Below are 23,238 nucleotides of genomic sequence, written 5' to 3' on the forward strand. Positions count from 1 at the left end.
CTAAGGGAAAGATTGATCACAAAGCAGAATTGCAGAGAAGGAAGATGAAACACTAGAAGCAGATAAGTTTATCTAGTGAATGTGTAGAGGAAGAGAGCGGAGAAGATAACAGATCTAGAGACAAAGACAACAGGATGGTAGTTGAAGAGTAAGGTTGAGAGATGATTTTTTGTCTCAGGCATTCACTGTGCTCTTCTGATATTGGCAAGGCAATGGTGCAAAAGCAGTTATGCAGCAGGTAGGAGAAGAACCAAGACACCCTGTTACTTTTGCAATTAAACAGCAGACTAGTACTCCTGAAAACTGCAACTGTGCTTCCTGGTTATGTTTAAAACTTTGGTCTTTTTGGGCAAGGCAATCACTACTGTCCTCAGTTTCCTATTTATAAACTAGGGTGAATTATTTTGTGTCCCCTTCTTCCTAACTTGGTTATCTGAGTTACAAGAGGATCCCTATCTCAGTATGTTCCTGCCTAGAGGCTGGCAAAATAGCCTGACTGGGACTGTCACACAGGGGCTTTGCAGTAATCACAGGTAAGTAAGGCAGAGARGAACAGGAAAGCTGAAAAAGCTGCCAAAAGTCTTGATATCAGGCACTAAAAGTGATTACTTAAAATGTATATATTTGGGTTCTTTTATTTTCTTTCTGATCCTATCAAATTACTCAAGTCACATTTCAGCTTATTTTGTATTTATTTCCTTGAATCTTACTCTTACTTCAAAAGAAAGTGATTATTCTCATACAAGAGCATGAGCTTTCTGAAAAACACCAGCTCTCATCAGCCCTTTGATAAAATCATAAGAACTGGAAACACTGAGAGTTCCTATTGTTTTAATAACCTCTCTTTCATGAGYACTTACTTCTTATTTGAATACTTATCATCAATAAAAATTAAAACCTTATGTTTGTGAGGAGTGTGAGCATATTTGGAATTAAAATGAGTGACATCCCTCAAAAGTTAGRGCTTTTGAAGGAAAGCTCCTTCTGCAAGAGTATTCTGAGTTCAGCATGCTACACAACCAAGAAAACAAAGGAGAGGATATCTGCAAATGAAAAGCAGAACTGGAAAAAAGATTCTGTTTGGTTCATCTGCACTAGCAGTTGTATAATTTTAACTAATAACAACACTAAGAAAATGATTGCGTTTCTAATATAGTCAACAATACTTTTAATCAGTGGTTTAAATTACAGTTCTTGTTAATTTAATTTTCATTATTTGCTATTTGCCTGTGCAAATAAGGTGTAGTTTTCAGAAACAGTTCGCTGTTCTGAGAAACCTCTGAGGAGATGCAGAATTGTGATATATCACAGACATGACAATGTAAACCACAGAAAAATATGAACAAAGGGGAAAGACAAAGGTATCCTCTATGGCATTAAAGTTACAGAATGCTTAGAGATAAGGAACAGCTAATATAGGAGAAAAAAGTTTATAATTTGGAGAAAATGTCTGTGTTTGAATTATAATTTGCAAGTGAAATGTATGAACTTTACAACTATCTAACTAWAGTTCCATACTCAAACTAGATGCTCTTCTGGACTTCTTTTTTTTTTTAATATGGAGATAGCCACAGGCATTTATTAAAATTTATAATCTTCCATTCAAAGAGCATTCCTGCTGAGTTTAGCTACAGCCTACATTTCTATCCACATAAGACATTAATTAAACACCTGGAACAGAAATGTTGTCAGTGGCAAGGCCAAGGCATCACCTGTTCAATGGGATGTGAAGTTGTCAAAGGGGGCTCTAAGCCATTTTGGAGAATAGAAGGACATTGTGCCTAGACGACAAACAAATCTTAACAATGGGTAAATTGTGATAAGGAACGAGGCATGCATATTTTATCATGTTGTCTTGTGCTGTTTATGGTGTTATTTCAAACAGAGTACTTGTGGGTTAAACTACTCAAATACTTCACACAATTCCGCTTGGACTCTGCTTGGAAAATTTAAGTCCTGGGAATGCTCTCYGTGTTAGGAGTACAACAAAGATGCCATGGTGTGCCTCAAGGTAGACCTGGTCCATGGGGATGTGTACTCACAGGAGCTGCGGAGGGTATGGCTGGAGCAGAGGTGTTGGAAGGGTGAGGAGCGTTGCCTGGGTGCCATGCTCGCATCTCAGTGCTTATGGAGCAGAGTCTGTGCCAACGGGGAAATAAGAAGCCGGGTCAAGTGCTGGTTCACTGCATTATTTACACCTCCGTGGACTGAGTAACAACGGAGATCTGTGCCAAAGTGGGCAGTGGTCACGATCGTGTTTTCGGAAAATGGTCGCCTACCTCCTTGTCCGCTGTGTCTCACATGACATACACAACACAAGTTGTGTTCGTAATTCTATTAGACATATATAATACTAAAGCCTTTCCCATGCTGGTCCGCTCATGGATCAGTCCTCACGGAAGTCTGGCTGTCCAGAGCCTGACATGGCAGCAGTGCCAAGCTGTAATGCAGGAGGCGCACGTAAGGAGAGGAGGCCGTTCCCTGGGACACGCACCCCAGACACTCCCGCACAGCCCTCGGCAGGTGCCGCTCGGCCCCACCGCTCTGCCCGGCCCTCCTGCCCCGGCCCCGGGGCCCGGCCCTGCCCGCTGCTCGGGTCCCGGCGGCGCTCGGGGGGCAGGGCGGGCCGGGAGAGGTGGCCGCAGTCCCCGCCTCTCCCGCGGGCTGCTCGGCGCTAAGGCCGGGGCCGCAGGAGCAGCTCTCCGGCGCCGCGGCCCGCCGGAGCCATGAGCTCCCACCGCAGCGAGAGCGACTGGCAGGGGCTGCTGAGCGAGGTGAGGCGGCGGGGAGGCTGCGGGCCGGGGCAGCGGGCACCGGGCAGAGCGGCGGGCGGGCCCGGCTGCTCCCCGCGCCTCGGGGAAACGCCGGGGACAGGGGCACAGCCGCCGGCAGCTGAGCCGGCCCTCGGCCGAGCGGGGGCACGGCTGGAGCGGCGGGCGGGGGGCGCCGAGCTGTGCCGGTCACGGCTGAGCTGTGCSGCCACGTCTGCCCATGGCCCTGCCCTGCTCGGGCTGCCGCCCCGGCCCTGCGCGGCTGCGGAGCACCGACAACAAGCGCCTGCGAGCCTCTCCGTGTATGTTACCCGCCCTGAGGCTGCGGAGAGCGGGTTGTAGGCGCTACTGCTGCGGCTGATTTGAAACTGCCGAGGATTCCCTGGGCTGCAGGGTTGGCCGAGGCCTCGGGCCGCACTGCTGCCCGCCCGGAGGAGCAGAGCAGTCCGGCTGCGGCACCGGCCTGGGTGGCCGAGCTGCCCCTGTCCCATATGCCTTGTATTCTTACTTACCTTAAATCACATATGGATGGGTTTTGAGACCCATGGTGACATTTATACAATGGGAGAAAAGAATGTGATAGCACGGTGCYTATGAGCCTCAACAGGTGGAGGATTTCCCAATTACAAGAATAGAAACTTTATTGTCCACTGCGTCCCCATTAAAAAATCCACAGTGTTTACAGGTACACATTTTTATGTAGGGTAAGTTCCCAAACTCAAACCAACTTGAGGTCAGTATAATTTCGATGAGTATTATTAAAGCTGTTTATTAGCTAAACTGGCCAATAAATGAAGTAGGCTAGCATGTTGATTTTTACATTGCATTACTATAAAAATAATATTTTTATGCTTACAGGCAGCTGACAAAATATCTGGGCAAACAGAATGGGCCTGGATAAACCTGGTTCAGTCTAGTGTCCTACAGTACGATGTACACAGGTGAATTCCTCTGTTTTCAGAAGGACTTTGCYTCCATTATGTTAACGGAATGTAAGGTTTAAAGCCCTGATCTGTCAGAAAGATGTTTGAGTTTAGGGTGTTGAACTTGTGACTAATCCTAGTTATTTCAGTGGGAGTTTGCATGGACATGGATCTGTGCTAGTATATGGTACATCCACAATTGGAGTCTGTCTATGCACATAGTACTTGCAAAGACACAAAATGATCCAGGAGAAAGTGAAAAGTGCACTTTTAGTAGTATCCTGTTTGTGCAGTGTTGAATCTGATGTCTCAATTCTCAAATAGAGTTTTATTTGGGCTGGGGGTGGTTTCACATGGGAGGGAAGGGTAAGAGATGAGAGACAAGTCACGAGGTGTGTTCAGAAGACATGTTACTATTCTTTGCTTTAAAAAGTAATTTAGAATTAGTTTGGAACATTTTTAATTTTTATATAGTTTAACCTTAAATCTCAGTCCTGAAATGGCACACTTGCTTCAGTTTAGGGGCTTCTTGATTGTAGCAAGGTTTAATGACTGTGCTAAGCTACMGTCTTGTAGGTACTTAAGCATACATATAATTAATTTTGTTCAGAAAAAGTCAGAGGTCTAGTGACTCTATATTCCACCTCTCCTTCCTTTCTCTCTGCTTCCACAGCAGGCTTTGCCTTCCTCTTCCTTTGGCTTTGTGATTCACTGCATGTGATTTATCCATTAACTCCAACATCCTAATGGGTCTGTGATGAAGTGGCTCAAAATTCTGAAGTACTTTGTAATAAGGTTTTTGAATTTACCCATCTCTCAGTGGTACAGAGTTTCTCAAGGCCTATTAATTTCAGTGTCTACTAGGTATTTTGTTTCCCCTCTGCATTTCACAAACGTTTTGAAACTTTCAAAATACAAGATAACATAGGCAAGAAAAGACATGGTAGCTCTAAACAATCACCCTCCCATTGCTGATAGTAGGCAGTTAAAAGATGGTGTTAAAAATCTTGGTGCAAAAGACCACATGCTGGTGGGTTCCAATCTGTGGTCACATTCATTCTCATTTGCAAAAGCCCAGTCCTCCAAGTTTGAAAGTGAGGAGAAATTAAAGTACTTGTCAAAGCAACTAATTTTCAAAACTCTGGCACTGCAGATGTTAAGAAAAGGGATAGGTTACATGCTTGGTTCTTATCCACAAGCACTTGTACGTATTTATTTTTGTAGGTTGTCTTTTTATTTTATTAGATAAAAAGACTTTTTTTTCTGTTTTAGTCTTTTTCTGTATTTACTTTTCTTTTTCTTTTTGACTTTTGTTCCACTTCAGTGTCTTTTCCTCTTTACCCTTCCACATATCTTTTTCTACTTTTATTATGCTCACCACTAACCTCTTGCTTGCTTTTTTGCCTCCATGTTTGTGTATTTTTCCACTTACTCTACAGCTACACACATTTCAGCCCCAGTGTGCACCTGGTACTCTGAACAATCTCTGCACCACATGTACCTTGAGCATTCTTTAAACTCACTGAATAGATGACGTGGGTAAGAATACTGGGACAAAGCCAGCTTAGCAAATACTGAAGAAGCATAAAAAAGTCATTATTTCGATTGATAATCTCACAAACTATATGTAAAAGAACTCACTTCAGAAGCAAAAATCCACATAACTTTTACCTGTTCCTTAGCCAAATTCATGTATTGGTGATGGATGGATATATATTTAAAAGGTGAATTACTTTGTTGGGTTACCGTGTGATTTTTCTGCTTGGACTCCTGGTTTTCCTCTAATGTTTATATCAGTCAATGACCCATGTTTAAGGTATTTAAAAGCTGGTGTAAAGTCTTAGGGTGAAGACTTGATGAATAACTGCTTATGTGACACAAGAGACTGACCTGTGGCAAGAACTTTCTTGCTGGTGACCCAAGTCCTCCATAAACAAATTATTTTAATAAACCTAAAAATACTATCCAAAGAATGCATTTCATTCCTCATCCCCATCCCTGAGTTGTTCAAGGTCAGGTGGGATGGAAGTCTGAGCAACCTGGTCTAGYTGGAGATGTCCCTGCCCATGGCAGCAGGGTTGGAACTAGATTATCTTCAAGGTCCCTCAGATTTGCCAACTTCTAGTATTATATCCAATGTTAAAATGCTTCTCTTTTGCTTGTCACCTCCCACACGTTAGAGTGTTTAGTGTTTACTATTCACAATTACTCATATGTGACTGCACCTCCTAAAGTTAGTTTGAAAAGATGTAGTTTCTGTTTAATTTGTCATTCACAAGAGACTATTTCTTGGCTATTCACTGTGTATGGTCTTCAGCAGCACAGAGGGAGGTGATGTGCTTGACTCTTGAGCTCCCTTGCTTAGTAATTTTGACTTACCAAAGTGTTAAGCAGTAGCTCTAGTTGAAATAGCTAAATGTTCCAGACATGAGTTCTGAAAACTGAGATACCTAGCCCACTTGGAACTGGTAGAGCACACCTTACCTTGGTTGCATAATTTTTTATGTGGACAAGAGAGAAGAAGAAGGATAACCGGTGAGATTTTCATGTTCGTAATACTTCTATAATATTGTCATGTTTCCTTYTCAAAAAAAGTATGAAATGTAATTTACCAAACCTATATGAGGGGACCCAAAAGGCTTTGGAGCCACTAGTTTCAGAACTTTTTTTAACATTGACAAATGCAGTGGCTGTAGAGAAGAGCAAAGCAGAGTAGATACTCTAAAGTTCCTGATTGGTTGGGTTGGCATTGTAATGACTTTGACATTTGGAAAAGGAAGTGGAAGCACAAAAAGACCTGGCACTGTGATATATTGCACTCCAGAATTCTCAGGAGCTATGGGAGAGTGCTCTGAAGACTTGCATGCTGGACCTTTGCACARCAAAATGAGTATTTGCTTTCCCTAGTTTCCATGTGTCAGGTTGGACTGAGACCCACAGCGATGTGAAACAATCAGAGAGAAATTAATAATGTAATCTGATKCAGAGCACACTAAACTTTTAAGGGCTGGGCCACATTGCCCAGTAGCATTAACTATTAAACTGGGGTAATTCCTAAATGGTGAGTGAAGATGATGTGGTGTAATATTGTCATCAAGACAATCAAGACAATGGCATTCTGAGGAGCTGCTTATATCAATTCTATCATCAGTGAATTACACCAGCCTGCTTTGTGTTTCAGCAGCTGCGAAGCAGCCAGTGAAGCAAGAGATGGGCAGCAGGAGAAGCAGAGTTGATATGGTGGGATAAAACCAAGGTCACTGCATTGTTTCAGGTTTTATCAGAGATGAGGAAGTGAGATGGCAAGCGAATGGCCAGTAATTGTGTATTTCTCTGGGTCTGAGTGCTCGACTGCTGGACTCTCTCAGATAAGTTAACAGTTTAATCTGAAGTCAAAGGGAGCACCATTATTGAAACACAGTCAACAATATATCCCAAACAGTGAGGTTGCAATGCGCTTTGGGACCCTTCAGTTTCTACAACAAAACTGTCTCCAAGAGTATAATCAGAAGAAACTTGATTAAACTTAAGGCAGTTTGKTAGCAGTTGGATCTCACTCATGTTAAAAGAGGGTGAGTAGAGTTTCATGATTTCTCAGAGAGCATGGCAGATTATAGGTTTCATGGGCCAATGTAATGTAGTAGCCCTTCAGCATTTGAGGGCACAAGGTCCTGGAGTGCCAAGACGACACAAAATATGATGTATAGTGGTTCCAAAGCGCAGTTTGGGCAGTATCTCTGCTTCTACTCTCAGAAAATGAGGTGTTTCCCTTGACATTAATTGCCATTAAATACCAAAATATAGGCCAGTAATTTGTACAAAGAAAAAAAAAAACTCTGATAGGAATTCAGTGTGTTTGTTGGTTTAATAAAAAAAGTCTAAAACCTTGACTGTGTCCCAGCTTCATCAGATTATTAGACCATGTCTACAGCGTCATTAATGAGATCTACCCAGATTTGTCACTAAAAATAGCTATGGACAAATAGTAAGTGTTCAGTGTAGAAGGTCACCTTGCAGCACTTACACTCTCCTGTAATGTCAGTCTCCTTTTACTCAATTTCACTAAAGTAGTCATCTGGCTGTAAAGCAGTTCAGACAGTAATGTAAGATGTCATATATATTCCTTTAATTATGATCTTCCTTAGAGCAATTATAATTTACTTTATTGCAGATAACAGCACATTGGTAGATAAAAGTCACTAGACAGATAGGAAAAGTTGTACATTGTAGCTTTTAGATTGAATGTATAACAGCTGCTTGTGTAATTTTTTTTAATTCATAGATTATTTTGAACCAATAATTAAGAAGAAACAAAAGACAGTAAGAATATTTCATAGCAATTATAGTGCATAACAGAGTTCACTTATCTGTCTCACTGATAGTACCTGAAAGTAGGYTTTCCTTCAGTTGCAGGGGAAGAAATCTCTATATGAGTGAATGCCAGAAGCAWCTACTGAATACTTTTTTCCAGACTGAGAAAATTTGCCTTACTGCTTTCATTGCTCCAAAAAGACTTGTCACACTCCTGTGTTCTTTTTGTCAGCATACCAATTTTATTGCACTTATTTGTCCATATAAGGGAAATTGTTGATGGGACTCAGTTATTTCYGTGAGTAAAAGCCATTTCTGGTGTACAGTTATTAGGTCAGTTTATGGCCATTATCGGTGCATTATTTTTTAACATTCATATAYTGAATGACTTCTTTGAGGTCTGTCTTTGTGAAATTTGGTTTTTCTTCAGTAATGGTAATAGGAACTGCAAACATAGCTCTGTTGAATAATTAGATTCCACAGAAATGCTGTGGCTTTATTGTTTCTTGTACCATAAGCCCATGGAAACAAATTATTATGTTTTACTGGTTTTATTCTATTTATTTGGGAAAGTCAATATGTGTAAAAGGCAAAAATTAYTTCAAAAAGTCTTTTATGTGGTCATTTATATAGTAAAACCTAAACAATACATTGAGGAGAGATGCCAGCATCATCAGTATATAGTTCATCTAGTTAAAACAGATTTTAAACAAGGAGGCCATCATTATTCCTTTTAAATTAGACCCTGAACATTACTGTTCCCACAATCTGTTTATGGTTCCTTATCCTCAGCCTAATAGGTAGTGGAGAATTCCCCAGCCCYTGCCAGTGCTACTGTAAAGGTGAAACCTTCTTGTATGCTCTGAGTGTGTCGTTTGTGGAGGGCTGTGACTCGTGGCAGAAGCAAGATTTGTTTAGTGCCAGGTCTGTATTAGGGTTAGTGAGTACTGGGCTTTTTTACAGTCTTATGCACATGCTCTAGTTCACTTCTGACTCTCATACACTCTTTGACCCAGCAGCATTTGAGACAAGGCTTGCAGGCACCTGCGGGTGCTGTCTAAGGCAAGRTGTTTGGCTTCTTTCCACTCCCATTGTGTGCATGGTATGGGCTGCTCCGCTCCACATTGGTGTCAGATGGATTGGCCAGCTTCATTCTTCCTGGGATTCTTCCTGTTAAAGGAGCAGGACAAGCTACTTGGTTCAGGGCTTGAGGCTGTTAGGGTTTTTTTTTTAAGTGATTGTGAGGTTTGCTTTTAGTAATTTTTATTTGCAATTACTCTATTGGATTGTTAGTATTTAAAAACAATTTAGCAAAGGCATATTTTATAAAATATAAATATTTAAATTTATTTAATTAAATATATAGGGGATGAAACAGGGAAAAAAAGAAGAGAAATTGACAAATATTTCACTGTAAGAGAAGGAATTATTTTATCATGTTTGAAGCAGTTTACCATGTCACTATAATCACTTGCTGACAATATTAAAGTTTGGCTTCTCATACCTTTCAGTCCCTTATCAGGGGATTTGACATTTGTGTAAGGTATCAGTAAGGACATAAGTACATAGGTACACTTGCCTTTGTTGATGCCAAGGCATCATAATCCAGAAAATTTATGGCAGGATTTCAACTTCAGTATTGCCAGAAATAAAATTAATCCAAGGTGGAAGTGTCCTTTTTGAGAGTTCAGATCCTTCTTGGAACTGCTTTGCTCATTCCCACTTTTTTGCAACTAAGCATTTGCCATTTTTGGAAAAGGTTGGCTGTACTAATATGCCAAACTCACTTTTCCCTTTCTCATTGACTTGAAATTGAGGTTAACAAAGTTAATTCCCAGCAAGTAGTACATAGGAAGAATGATTTTTTTGTCCCAAAGAACAGCACTGRCTTGAATAGTATGGAAGTGCTGATGTTCTTGCTTTGTGCAAGAACCCATAATGACAAAGTATTCTTGTCAAAGGATATAATGAAACTATAAATTGTTTTCATGACTGCTGTGGTATTTGGTCTCTTGCAGTGCACATTCAGAAAGTGTTTAGAGCCATGTCTTATGTCAGTAACATCAGAAATAGAAATATATACTTTACCATGAGCAGTGTCAAGTGATGGGTAATAAGAATCGCCGATCGAACGTCGTGTTAAGCGAAAAAAGTTACCTGAAAGTTCTGATAGCTAACATTGATGACATACGTTACTCTTACTTTCAATGAAAGACAATGAAGCAGATCAGACTAATGCAGAACAGCTAAGATTTGCAAGTTCTGCTTTGCTTAGTGCATGAGCCCTATATATAAGAGGTGGTGGCTGCAGGAGAAGGCTTATCTCTCTGCCTTGCCTCCCCTTATAGGTGTTTGCAGCATTCCTGCATTATTTCCCRTTCATTTTCCTCTAACGAGCATGTGCCTGTAGTATCACAGTGATTAAGTTTCTTTAACCTGTGCCATTAAGGCGGAGCACTGTAATTGTTTCAGACTCAAGGCAGATTYTGGTTACCATTCATGCTGCCCCTTCTGCTGTGACATGGTACCATTGCTGGAAGGTTGAGCCCAGAGGCCATTGCTGGTAGTGGGGAGAGGGTCGGCACTGGGAAGTGAAGCAGGAGCTGAGTACTACGAACACATGTGGAAAAGGGAGTTTGCAAGTCCTTCTTCCTTCTAGCAGCCTTCCCAGGGCTGCTGGCCAAATTGCAAGGTTCCTCATGCTATTGCATATGAGGAAAAAAAGGAAAAACTCAAATTGCTAAATTTTTGTAACTCACAGTGGTCAGGTGAACACGTGGCCTTACAGATGGATTTCAGGCTTTCTTTACAAGATAACTTTCCCGTGATTGTTATTAATAATCTAAGATGACTTAYGGCAGACTTCAATCTTGTGCAGTCTTCCTTCAACTTTTCAGGGAAAAGCCTCTTGTATCCAGTACAGCTTGGGTAGAAATGGCTTGTTACATGTATATTTTCTTTTCTCTTCTYCAGTATCTGGTGTGCAAAAGGAAGCTCGAAAGTAAAAAGGAGGCATTGCTAATCCTGTCCAAAGAGCTGGACACCTGTCAGCAAGAAAGAGACCAGTACCAACTTATGGCCAACCAGCTGCGGGAACGACACCAGTCTCTGAAAAAGAAGTATCGGGAGCTGATTGTAGGTTGTTCTTTATGAAGACTGTATGATTGGGGGACAAAGGTGAACCTCAAAAAAAAAAAGGAAAAAAGTCCATAATGGCTGCTGTAAAAATGTTTAGGTACTTGTTTGCAGTAGCCCTGCAGTTGTACAGCCCTGATCATATTACTCATTTGTTCTGCATTGATGAGGCAGTGCTTATTATATAGGACACAGAAAGACAGTTCATGCTCTGAGGAAATTAGTTTCAGTGATAATTCCATTTAAAAACTGACTGTGGAATTATTATTCCACAGCAACTTAATGTACCAGTATGAAAATTAATGCAACACAAATTTGTAATAACCTGCTGTTCTGGAAATGTAAACACATCTTCAACTTTAGAATTTTTTATGTTGAAGTTACTATTACTGGTATTAAACAGTAGTATTTTTTTTAAATCGATAATATTTTAGTTAAAATAAATGTTCTAAAATTATATTTGTGGGATTAATAGACTTTCTGGTTTCAGAAGTAAGCTGCCAGTAAAATATATCTGTTTATTTGTAGGATGGGGATCCATCACTTCCACCTGAAAAGAGGAAACAGGTAGGATTTATTTTTCAGTTGATGTTATTTATCTGCTACAAAAGTACTTTGCAAAAGAATAAAAATATTAATTAAGAAATCTGGTAAAAAAGCAAGCATTTCTGAATATTGAAAAGCTCAGTCTTTAAACTGTGATTTTTGCTTTTGTCTGCACATTTCACTCTGAAATACCTGAACTATGATTAATTAGAATATATGGCTATTGCTTTCATGTTCACCTGAGACTGAAATTGGTCAGTGTACAGAGACTTAAGACTGCTCTTCTTSTTGTTTATTCTTCTGTATTGAGTCCTAAAATGGGTTTGTGACAGGACTTCTCATACTTAAAAGTAAGCTGAGAATGCACAGTCTGCATTCCATAATTGTTAATTTATTGTTGTGAGTGCTGTTTTCCATTAAGTGTTCTCCCAGGCCACTTGGACTCTATGAGTTATAAATGGTAAAACAATGATAATTGCATTTTATGGTTCCCCTGAAAAACTTTTAGCCTGCTCACATGCATTTTTGTTCCCAGATATCCACGTAGTGTGTCCCAGTTGTGGAATGTTGGTTGTCACATCTTAAAATTGTCTTAGTTTTTAGAGAAAAATGGCACCCAAAATGCATTGTGTGGAGCAGGGAGATGAGGACAACCTAAAAGAACAAAAATAGTTGCTGTAACTGTTAGTTCTGGAGTCTTTTAACTATGCTTAAAAGATGGTTATTACATTCTCTTAATGGATCAGAAGTTTTACTCATCACCCTTTCCCTGAGAGTTTGCATGCAATACTTGCTATTTGCTTAAAATTTCACGGCTTRGGGTTTTGGTTGCTTTAAACTAAACTTCCAGAAGCAATATAATTACTCCTTCAGGCACTTAAACAAATAGCTGCCAAGAAGTCAGTGGCTCAGTGTAGAATCGTTTAACTTCCTCATTATTTAGCATAATTTATTTGCAATTCTGTTATTTCAACAGAATTCTAATAAAAGTTTATGACCAGATACAATTTTGTGTATTCGGAATGCTGCTGAGGAATATCCAATTGAAAGAAAAAAAACCCAAGGCAGTATATGGATCATTACAGAGATAAGTAGGAAGGGAGATTTGCCATCCCATAGCTATTCCAATTCATCTTTCATCTTTCAAAACAAATAAAACTGACACTTGTTTCTAAAATACTAGCCAAATTCAGTCTAAATTCAGAAGCTGTGATTATATTAAGTTTTGGCAATTTGTCATACCAGGACAAGTGTCTGGAAAACCTTTAATAATTTACCTAGGAGTCATCTTTTTTTTTTCTCTGAGGAAGTTACGTATTCATGTTAGGTAGCAGGGAAGAAAGAAAAATCTTGTCTTCAAATGGGGTCATTGATAGGTTCCCCTCAAGAAAAATATATATGTTAGGTTGTACAGTAATAGACTGTTAGTATACTTCCTGAGTTTTCATTTCCCTRAGAAATGTGTCTGTAGCCTACAAGGTAGATAACCTAGAGTAGTTAGTGACACGTTTCTGAAGAAGATTATAGTTYTTTGCTTTGAGAAATGTATCAGAGAATAATAAAAGAACGTTATGAATATTTTTCCATTATTACTGTACATACGTTTCTTAGCATTTTGTCACCTAAGAAAGAGTAAGGTTCTCTCTCCCTTTTGTGCTTCTTCCATTCCCTTTTTTCCTGGAACTCTAGCTGCCTGCTGGGAGAAGTTTGTGGCCTCAGTCACTTTATAAAAAGAGATCCTGATCCTCCAATGAATTCTACATGACACAAAAGTGCATGCTGTTTTCATGGTCAGAAATGAGATGAAAACATGATATGCTTAGCAATTTTTTACCTGTTGCACTGGTTTGCCACAAGTGAGAAATTATTGCTTATTACTAAAATTTCAATCTAGAACCTTAAAAGTTGTTTAGAATTGCTACTGTTTTCTCTTGTCTTCATTTTCCCCCTTTATTAGGTTTTGTGACAGCTTAAAACATCTTGTTTTCCACCATGCCTTCTCATTCTGTTTTGCAGCATAGATTTTTCATGGTTTTTGTGGAAATTTAATGTAACCAGGCATTTTCTGTCAGCGCGCAGCTAACTCAAAATCTGTTTTTGTAAAATTGTTACTTAAAGGTATCTTAACATGCAGTGCTCTGTAGTGTTTTCACTCTCAAAGCTGTGTTTGTGTCTTGGATCTTTTCCAAACTATACAAATCTATGATACTTTGATGATTCTATGCAAAGATTGCTCTGTATATATTGCCTTCTGTCAGCCRGCAAAAGCAGAAAATGAAATATTTTTCTACTGTGGATGTTTCACCATTAGTGTTGTTAGCATAGCTCATGAGCTGTTATGCTTTCCTGGCCCTTCATGCCTAACACACTCAAATGGTGTGGTTGAAGGTAGTTTTATAAAGTCTTATGATGTCAGCTGTAGAGTAATTTTTGGGTAAGTAATGGAGGAGCAAAATGTTTCAGGAGAATAGGAATTAGGAAGAGTGTGTTTTATGTTAAAATTCATTCAGATATGGTTCTAGTGGTTTAATCCCAGCCAGCAGCCAAGACCCACACAGCCACTCACTCACTGCCTCACCAGTACGATCAGAGAATTGGAAGGGTAAAAGCTAAGGAACTTGTGGGTTGAGACAAAGGCAGTTTAAGAGCGAAAGCAAAAGCTGCTCACATAAGCAAAGCAAAAACAAGGAGGTCATTTGCCACTTCCATGGGCAAGCAGGTATTCAGCCATCCTCAGGAGAGCAGGGCCTCTTCACACATAATGGTGACTTGGGGAAACAAATGCCATCACTCCAAATGCCCCATCCTTCCTTCTTCTTCCCCCCACTTTATATACTGAGCATGATGTCACATGGTCTGGAATATCCCTTTGGTCAGTTTGTGTCACCTGGCTGTGTCTCCTTCCAACCTCCCATGTACCCACAAATTCCTTGTCAGYGTGGCAGTACAGAAAGCAGAAAAGGCCTTGGGTCTGTGTAAGCACTTCTGAGCAATAACAAAGCCATCTCTATATTATCAACCCCATGTTCAGCTCAAATTTAAAGTGTAGCCTCATATCTGCCACTGTGAAGAAAATTAACCCAACCCAGCTGAAACCAGCACAATGGTAAACTCCCCATTTTGAAAGACATGCTAGAAGTTTTCTCTGTCTACATACTCTCTGTTAAGCATTCTATGTGAATAGAAATTCTACCATTCTACTGTTCTTCAATGGTATATATTTATATGCATTAACTATGATACAAGACATTTTAATGGAGGCTTGCTAGGTATCTGTTGGCCTGTGTTGCAGCACTGGGAAACTTAAAACATACATGGGATTTCTAAATTGATGTATACTGCCTATTATTTTCATCTACATTGCTTACATTTTCAATATAGCTTCAGTTTGGGAGAAGTTTTGCCATTGAAATAACMAATCAGTGAATCCTTTGAGCATCTAAATGAAATGGAAGTTCTTTTAATACAATTAGATCCTTTGAATAAACAAAGATGAAGTAAAATKCGTGGTTAGGGAAATGACTGTGCTGGGCCACAGTCCTAAATRTGTTTTGCTTAATTTGATCTCAGTGAGACCACCCAGTTGAAGATARTGGGTTTGCACTGGGCCTGTGTGTCAAGAATAAAGCCACAATGCATATGTTACTGGTGAGGCCTTAGATTTGTATTTTAAATAAATAAGGAATCAAATGGAATTGAATGTCACAAGACTAAAGAATAGTTGATGTGGGAAGACAGCTTTTGAAGTCAACTAGTCCAATCCTTTTGCTCTAACCACTTAGAGCAGGTTGCCCAGGACCATTTSCAGTATAGTTTTGATTATCTGCAGCTCCACAGCCTCTCTGCGCAACCTGTCCAGTGTTTGAGCACTCTCACAGAAGAAAGGATAAGAAGGCAAGAYCCCTCCTCACCTTCTCGCTGTCCTTTCTAAGGACCCTGTATCCCTTCATCACAGCACTCCAGTTTTGTTACCTATCCCACTGTTTCTCCATGATTCCAAAGAGATTGTAACCCTGTAACTGCACACAGTCTTCAAACTCCTYCTGTTTATTCCCCCTGCTGCATGTATTGGAGACCTTGGATGGGCATCCAAGTGTGCTGGTTCTGTGGTACAGACTTGAGAGCATTCCTGCAAGGCTATTCTATGGGAACCTCCTTCTCTCCATGCCTATGGGCAAAGGAATTACACTTCAGCTCAGTTGCTTTGTGAATTGCTATGTCCTTTCTCTTACCATCGTCCCAGTCTCTTAGCTTGCCTACCTTATCCTAAGCTTCCTTATTCTGTCCCAAATAATTTTGAGAGTAAAGCTCTCCTGAAGTTCTCCAGCCTAGTGGCAAAGATACTTTTGCCTCATGTAGTCAAGTGGATCCTGTGCCTTCCAAGCAGCTGTTGAGCCTTAGAGAGGATCCCATGGTCATAGAACCATCTTTGAGACTACCAGTACCGAGTCCCATAATGTAATGATAACATAGTCCTAATGCAGAACACAGCTCGATGGTTAATCTTCCTAACAGTCAAAAAGTCCCACCAAAGACCCTGAAGGTCGTGGTCCTTAACACTGTTACAGTTACCCATAGGTGTTCCAAGGTGATCATTCAAACCAAGATTCTGACTGCTTTCAAGGGACATTRGTATCATAGCAGCATGGTACCCACTCACCGAGCTGTTGATCAGACAGCTTGTCTCCTGCTAATGAATATGTCTGTGAGCATGACTTTTTGGGGCAAGCCTAACATCACAAAGACCAGAGATTCCAGACAGGAGTATTCTGTGGCATGCCACAAATGGACCCATTTTGATCCCTTCCACTTTCAGCTTCTAGCTCATTGTACTTGGCTATTGCAATTCACTTCTGGAACAAACTTCAGGGATTATTTTATGACTGTTTTTGACATTGTCATAAAAAATTACTAGTGTGTCTGTTTCTTGTTAATTAATGAATTTGTGAAGTTTTGCTAGCATTGTGCTAAGGCACAAAAGCTGCWTTCACAGTCCTATGAGATAAAATCTGCGAATAAAATACACTACAGGGTAAGCAATAATTTTGTATTTATCTCATAGTGGTGCTGTGAAGATTAATGTGATTTCCTCCTCTCTTCAGAGGGTTGGAAGATGAAAAACATTGACCGGTGCGCTTTGCTTTGGTTTGTAGATGCATGTGTTTGGCTCCCATAGTGTGAAGTAGCAGTTGGAAAACAATGACATTGTTTGTCCTTGCAATGCATAGAAATGTTCCCATGAATTTCAAAATGTGCCCGCTCCAAGAGCATAGCCAGTAGAGAGATTTTTGTTTCTGGACACTGAAATCTTCTATTCCATTGGTCAGAGCAGGTGGTAGTATGCAAAACCTAAAACTTGCTAGCCACACTAGGAGTCATGCTTTGTGAAGTGACACTGTTGTTTCTTCAACAAATAGGTTTTGCACTAATACAGAATCAGAATCCTTTAGCTTGCAAAAGATCTCTAAGACTATTGAGTCCAACCATTAACCTAGTGCTACCAAGTCCACCACTGAAGTGTAGGAGAGAATAAATGCTCATTCTAACAGATTGTGGTAGTCCTTCAAGCCTGAAGGCTGTGTCTTACCTTAATGGAATAGGGGGACACTTGTGCATACCTCTGCACCTGAGTTCTCTCTATAAATATTCTGTCAATTAATCACAACACTCAGAATGTTTAAGGGATTTTGATTCTTTTTGTGCATTATCTCAAAGTTTAAGATGTCTTTAGGAGCTCAAAATGTTTAGGAGAGGATTTTCTTATTCTCCTGTTTTATATCAAGAAACTGCTTGGCAAGGTTTTGATTTTTGGTGTTGTTTTTCTGTGTGAAAATACAACCCATATTAAGTGTATTATGTTTTGTATACCCAGGATCTGTAATTTTAAAAGTCTTCCTTATTTTTCAATTCAAAGAGAAAAATGCAATTATTTTGGGATTTTATTTCACGGAAGCTGTTGCTGAGGGAGGTTCTCAGTTCCTCTGTCTTGGAGTGAACAGTTTTAGTTGGTAAGTAAAACAGGTTTTTCTGTATTAATTCAGCCATTGCGTTYATATGAATGCATTGGAGGCAAAACTGCACTTAAATATGTGATCAGTCACACCCATCAAGTATGCTTAATGTTTCATCAAACTTTTTTTATGTCAACTCTTTAATTCAGTGTTCCTCTTTGTTTGAAGGTGTGGCTGGAACAAACATAAAAGACTGTAAATTGCGATACAGGAATGCTAGTTTTTATGTTAAAATACTTTTAAAATGTAAAGGAAGTTTACCCCTCTTCCCCCCTCCCAAATTACTTTTTCAGGTGGTACCCTAAAGGCAAAAAGGTAGTTTTCTTTTTTTTTTTTTAAGTGTCGGATAAGATTTATGTGCAAGAGAATTGAGAGCTATATTAAAGACTGTTACTATCCATCATTTTTAAAGTGGGGTGAAGAAAAATAACTGTGTGTGTGTGTAGTTAGATTTGCAAAATTGTTAAAGRAGCAAATTCAAGCATAGTGCATAATGCCAGGGATGACTATTCAGAATAACTTTTTTTTTTCTCATTTGGTCATTGGTCACCAGTGAGCAAAGGTCTGTTGCTGCCTGACAGGTATTTACTGTCTTATGTAATTAAGTATTTATAGATATTTTTGTCAGTATTTTTTGATGCTCATCTGTAGCTAAAAGTGAAGTTTTTTTCCTTCTATCCCAAAAAGTGTTCTTGCAAATCTTAACAAAGCTTAAGTGGAAAAGGAAGAGGTCTGTGATCCTATCCTATTCAATCTTTCACTTTCTGGTCTGTACTGATCTATTGTGCTTTTTTTCCTTTATGTAATAAAGGTAGGCACATCCTGCTTGGCACTCTCAGATCCATCTTTTTCTCCTTTCTYCTTAGCTTCTGATGGGATTGTTGGCCATGGTTGCTCTTGCATTTGATCAGAGGAAGAAGGAATATGGGGACAGTGTCTTCAGTCTAGCACTGTGGGGGTTTAAACTGTGCTTAAATCATGCTCCCCTGAGAAGGTGGTYGGGCCCTTGCACAGGCTTCCCAGGGAAGTGGCTGCACCACCCAGCCTGCCAGAGTTCAGGCAGCATCTGGACAACGCTCTCAGTCATATGGCTTTGTGTCAGGGTAGTCCTGTGAGATGGAGGGAGTTGGACTTGATCTTTATGGGTCCCTTCCAACTATTCTATGAGTCTATGATACATGCAAGCTTCCCATGACAGATGGGTGTAAAACAAATAGCTTGTCATGCTGCAGAGGCTTCAGAGAACCTGCCAGAAATGCAATGTGGATAGAGCTCTGGRAGCTTGTCTGATATTGGTCAGTTGATCACTAATGGGACTGAGGCAGTGCTTGTTATTTAGTTTTAGAAACACTTGCACCGAGAGAAGGTATGTGAAACAGTTTCCACTGCTGCAGGTTGTTGCGGACGGAACACAAGAGAAGGCAGGAGGAAGGTAGAGACTTCTGCTTCTTTCCCTTCTTCATCCATGGTTCAGAAATCTTGCTTCATGAGTACTTTAGAGTTAGTTTTGCRTAGTATGAGTGAAAGAAGTAAGTCTTTCACAGTTTTAGGAGTCTTTTTAAGGCTTCACCTAAAATCAAAAGAAACTGTCAAAGAAATTGAGTCTAGAGAAGCTGAATTTGGCTAATTTGCAAGGAGTTGTTCTCTATTGCTCAGGTAAATGATATGAGTTTTATTGTCTGCTGAAGTAACTTGTCTTGGATTTCTCAGTGAATTCTGTGTTTGTTCTATGAATACTGAAAAGAAGTTGCCAAATGGAAAAATGAATTGCCTTTGCCCTTGCATAGATTTCTCCCCTTTCTTCAAAAAGTACATGCTTGCAAGTTCATGAAGGCATACCTCCATTGTTAGTTTTATCATCTTTCAACCATACGGTATGTTTTCTTATGAATGCCAAAGAAATGGTACCTAGTCCAGGTATCATTCAACATATTCTCTTGGCTGGCTCTCTTTAAGCCCAGTAGAGTACTTTTGAAAATCAAACATTTCTCCTTCTATCCACATTTAACCAAGAGCTTCAGTAAGGTCTTGCCAAAACCTTTGAAAGTTGGAACAGTCTAAATTATACATTGTATGGAACCTGTAAGCCAGGGAAATGACTAATTGCTGGAAACTACTTCTGTGACATTGCTTGTTGTTTCAGTTTAACAGAAGTATAATACAAGGCTTGCAGTAAGGAGCAAATCTATACTTAGCTCATTGTAATGCTCTTGGCATGGTCAAACAAGGCTGGTTTATTTTGTTGTCTAAAATTCTTTGTTTCAAGTTTCTTCCAAAATCTCTGTCGTGAGTATAAAGGTTTTTGTCACGTTAAGTCATTTATGTGACTGACAAATAAAATTCAGCTTAGAATTGCAATCTAAGAGAAATGGTTTTAAAAGAAATAAATCTGAGCAGGAAGATTTACTACAGGAATGGTAATGCCTTTCCTGCCGTTACTGGGAGCCAGGTTTTAACTACAGACTGCTGAAATCCTGGTGTTATGGTTGTAAACACTGATTACTGAGATTGAGTTCTTTCCAGGTGTTGAAATTACATGTGCTGTTGCAGTGTTAGGAGTTGTTCCAATTCATCATGAAAGGAATTTTATGAATAGCAATGTTTCAGAGAGGTTTGTGCAAATCATGTTCCTTTTAACAAACACAGGCTTTATTGAAAGTCAGCTTTCTTAAAAAAATTTAAAATTGCATCTAAGCAGTAGACGTAGATATCAGTTTAAATACAATTTCCTGCAAACATGGGTTCTTTGTTTTCTTTCTTTTAAACAGCCATTAGGAAGTATTTCTSAAAACCATTTATTGAATGTGTTCTGAAGCTCCTTGATTCACTCATTATGTGAATGACTATTACACTATTTGTGTAAGATTTAGGAAAAAAATAAGTCTGCCAAAGCATACTTGAGGAATCTTTTGCATTGCTTGAATGGTTGTTGTCTTGAAAGTAAAATTAGGAACATCCTATTTTTGCTCCTGTAACTGGCTATTTATGGGAGTTCTTTTGCTATTACACTTTTCCCCCAAATTATTTATTTGCTGTCTTCACGTTTGTTGGTAGTTTCAAAAATTCTTTAATCTCTTCCAAAACTGTGGAATATTTACCTGACTTTCTTCTGAATTTTTGGTCTCAAAGCATCAGAAGTACAGAAACTGTAGCAGTGACTTAGGCTCCTTGGTCATCAAGTAGGATGTTGTCAGTTTCTCAAGTTATTTTTCSTGTTTAAAAGTTTGAAGCTATTGCTAATTTAGACCAATTGGAATTTGGAGTTATCTTCTTCAATAGTAATATACAAAAGTTCTAGTTGATGATAGCTTGATAGTATAATCCTGCAAATGATCAGATGCATGCRCAGTTATGTTCATGTTACTATTCACATTAATACATTCCTCTTAATAGTTATCTTATTTGTGAAGCAGGACATGTAGAAATAGCAGTTGTGAACAAGATTGCAGTAATGGCTATCAGATACCTTGTTGGTTTGRTAGTGTATGAGTTGTTAAGATAAAATTAATGAAAACATCCTATGAGACTCAAGTGGTTGTAGAATCACTGGGTAAAAGAGTCAGGTTGAAAGAGAGATGTCAGAATAGAGAAATKGGGGTGGGGGGTTGAAAGAGAAGCATGGCAAGGAGTGAATCTAAAACTAAACCTAAAATACCAAGAGAGAACTAGGAACAGTCACTTGAAGAATTACAGTCAGTTGATGCATTGGCCTCAAACCCAGGGAGGATGTATAAGGTGGCTCAGATATACTGACTCATGAGGCTTTACCAAGTCATGCTTAGAAGATCTAAAAATTATTTTTTCATTTCTTTTCATACTCTTCGGGTTTATGGCAATGGATGACACACCGAGCTATCCATAGGCAATGTCTTGAAAGGTTGCACCTTAGCCACTATGATTCTAACTCTTGTAGAAGAGCTGTCATCAGTAGGCTTTTCCTGTGCTGAGTCAATGTTTGTGTATTCGAGAGACATTTTTAGGGTAAAAATGGAATAAATTTATCTGTAGTATTTRCTCATTTTGAGACAGCATGAATAGGAAAAGAGGAGATTGCATATATTTTTTGATTAGTGATCAAGCTGATGGAATTTAATTGTAGGATTATAGACCAGACTTCTCGCCCTGTGAACTTAGTAGGTTAATGGGATTGATTGCTTTTTACCTGGATTATTGGGTGGGGAGAGGAATAATTTATTTTTAAACTCTAGCTTTCACCTGTATTTTTCCAGAATCTAGGTGATATCTAACAACACAAAAAAGGTCATGTTTGAAGTTTTGTACTAGTAGATATCCATGCTAGACTTAATACAGGGGCAGGGACTTTGGCTGGCAATCTCTTCACTGGCTAGTAATCTGCTCTAAACACTATTAAGGACTTCATTTGTATCATAATTATTTCTCAGCTGTGCCTTTTTTATAATTACATGCAAGTTTAAAGCTATTATTTTGGCAGCTTTGTATAAATATTGGCAAAGTACTCTGAATTTAATTCTTCCCATCAGCCATGATACTGGAACTAGCATAGATGTTTACACTTTGTCTTGTTTGGGATTTGTGTGCAGTTCTGGGAGTCTGTATGCACACATGCCATATGTATTTTCTACTATTAAAGATAAAGGAACTCAGGTGACTTTTCTTGTTATCTCTCTAATATCAAGTGTGAATTCTGGGTACCACCAACAATAAAAGTAAAGATTGTTGGTGGTAAGGAGTAATTCAAAGATTTCTTTTCAATCACTGTTATGCTTCTCTTCACAGACACTGACTTCTGACTGGTATTTACTCCTTTTCTAGGCAAATCTTGCTCAACTACTGAGTGAGGCTCAAGATCGAAATAARCATCTTGGAGAAGAGATTGGAGAGCTTCAGCAGAGACTGGGAGAAGTACAAGGGGACAATAAGGTATTAAAAACTGCCTGTAAATGGTTTGGAATGTGTAAACTGCTCTACAGTTTTGCATTTACTTCTTTGGAAGACAAAATAATGGGTTACATTTGACTGCTTGTAGAATAATTAGAACAGTAGAAGAACAARAGCTTGTAAAGGATAGCAGTAACTGCAGCTTATTATATATTTTTGTATGCTGCTTTTGCTCTTTTGTTCTTAACTATCTATTTTGTACCTAGCCTTGTTTTAATGCTCTCAGACTTTCTATGTTCCTTCCTTTAAAAGAAAAAAAACAAACCATATCTTATTAGTGGTATTTCCTCTTCCAAATAAGTACAGATAAACATGTCTTCTTCATGTAGTAATTTTCAGGTTTTTTTCACTGAAATGTAAAATTTTAGTAGATGCCAGAGGAACATCATTTTTCCCTTAAAAATATGGAGTAGTTGATCAGAAACAAATATGGTGGGCTTTATTAAGCCCTCATCCCATTACCCTTACATAACCAATTTATTTCATTGCTAAATTTAGCAAGTTATGTGGAACATTGCTCAAAATCTGCCATTTGGTATTAATCAAACTCCTGTTGTCTCCATTAATTGAAATATTTAAAGTCAAGCCAAATGTGTGTAACATTCACAGCTGGAGCTTTAT

General features: G+C 39.2%; 1 protein-coding gene across 1 annotated transcript in view; it reads left to right on the forward strand.

The window, feature by feature from the left end:
• Positions 1-2,540: 2,540 nt before the first annotated feature.
• Positions 2,541-23,238, forward strand: part of CCDC149 (coiled-coil domain containing 149) — a 51,034-nt gene continuing 30,336 nt past the window's right edge. Inside the window, exons 1-4 of the mRNA XM_057365067.1 lie at positions 2,541-2,774; positions 10,979-11,140; positions 11,669-11,707; positions 22,492-22,599. Of these exons, the coding sequence (XP_057221050.1) occupies positions 2,727-2,774; positions 10,979-11,140; positions 11,669-11,707; positions 22,492-22,599 (357 nt within the window). The 5' untranslated portion in view covers positions 2,541-2,726. The remainder of the gene's footprint in view (positions 2,775-10,978; positions 11,141-11,668; positions 11,708-22,491; positions 22,600-23,238) is intronic.

Source organism: Malurus melanocephalus, unplaced genomic scaffold (genome assembly GCF_030028575.1).
Source record: "Malurus melanocephalus ecotype Western Australia unplaced genomic scaffold, MMel_1.1 scaffold_47, whole genome shotgun sequence".
Taxonomy (NCBI): domain Eukaryota; kingdom Metazoa; phylum Chordata; class Aves; order Passeriformes; family Maluridae; genus Malurus; species Malurus melanocephalus.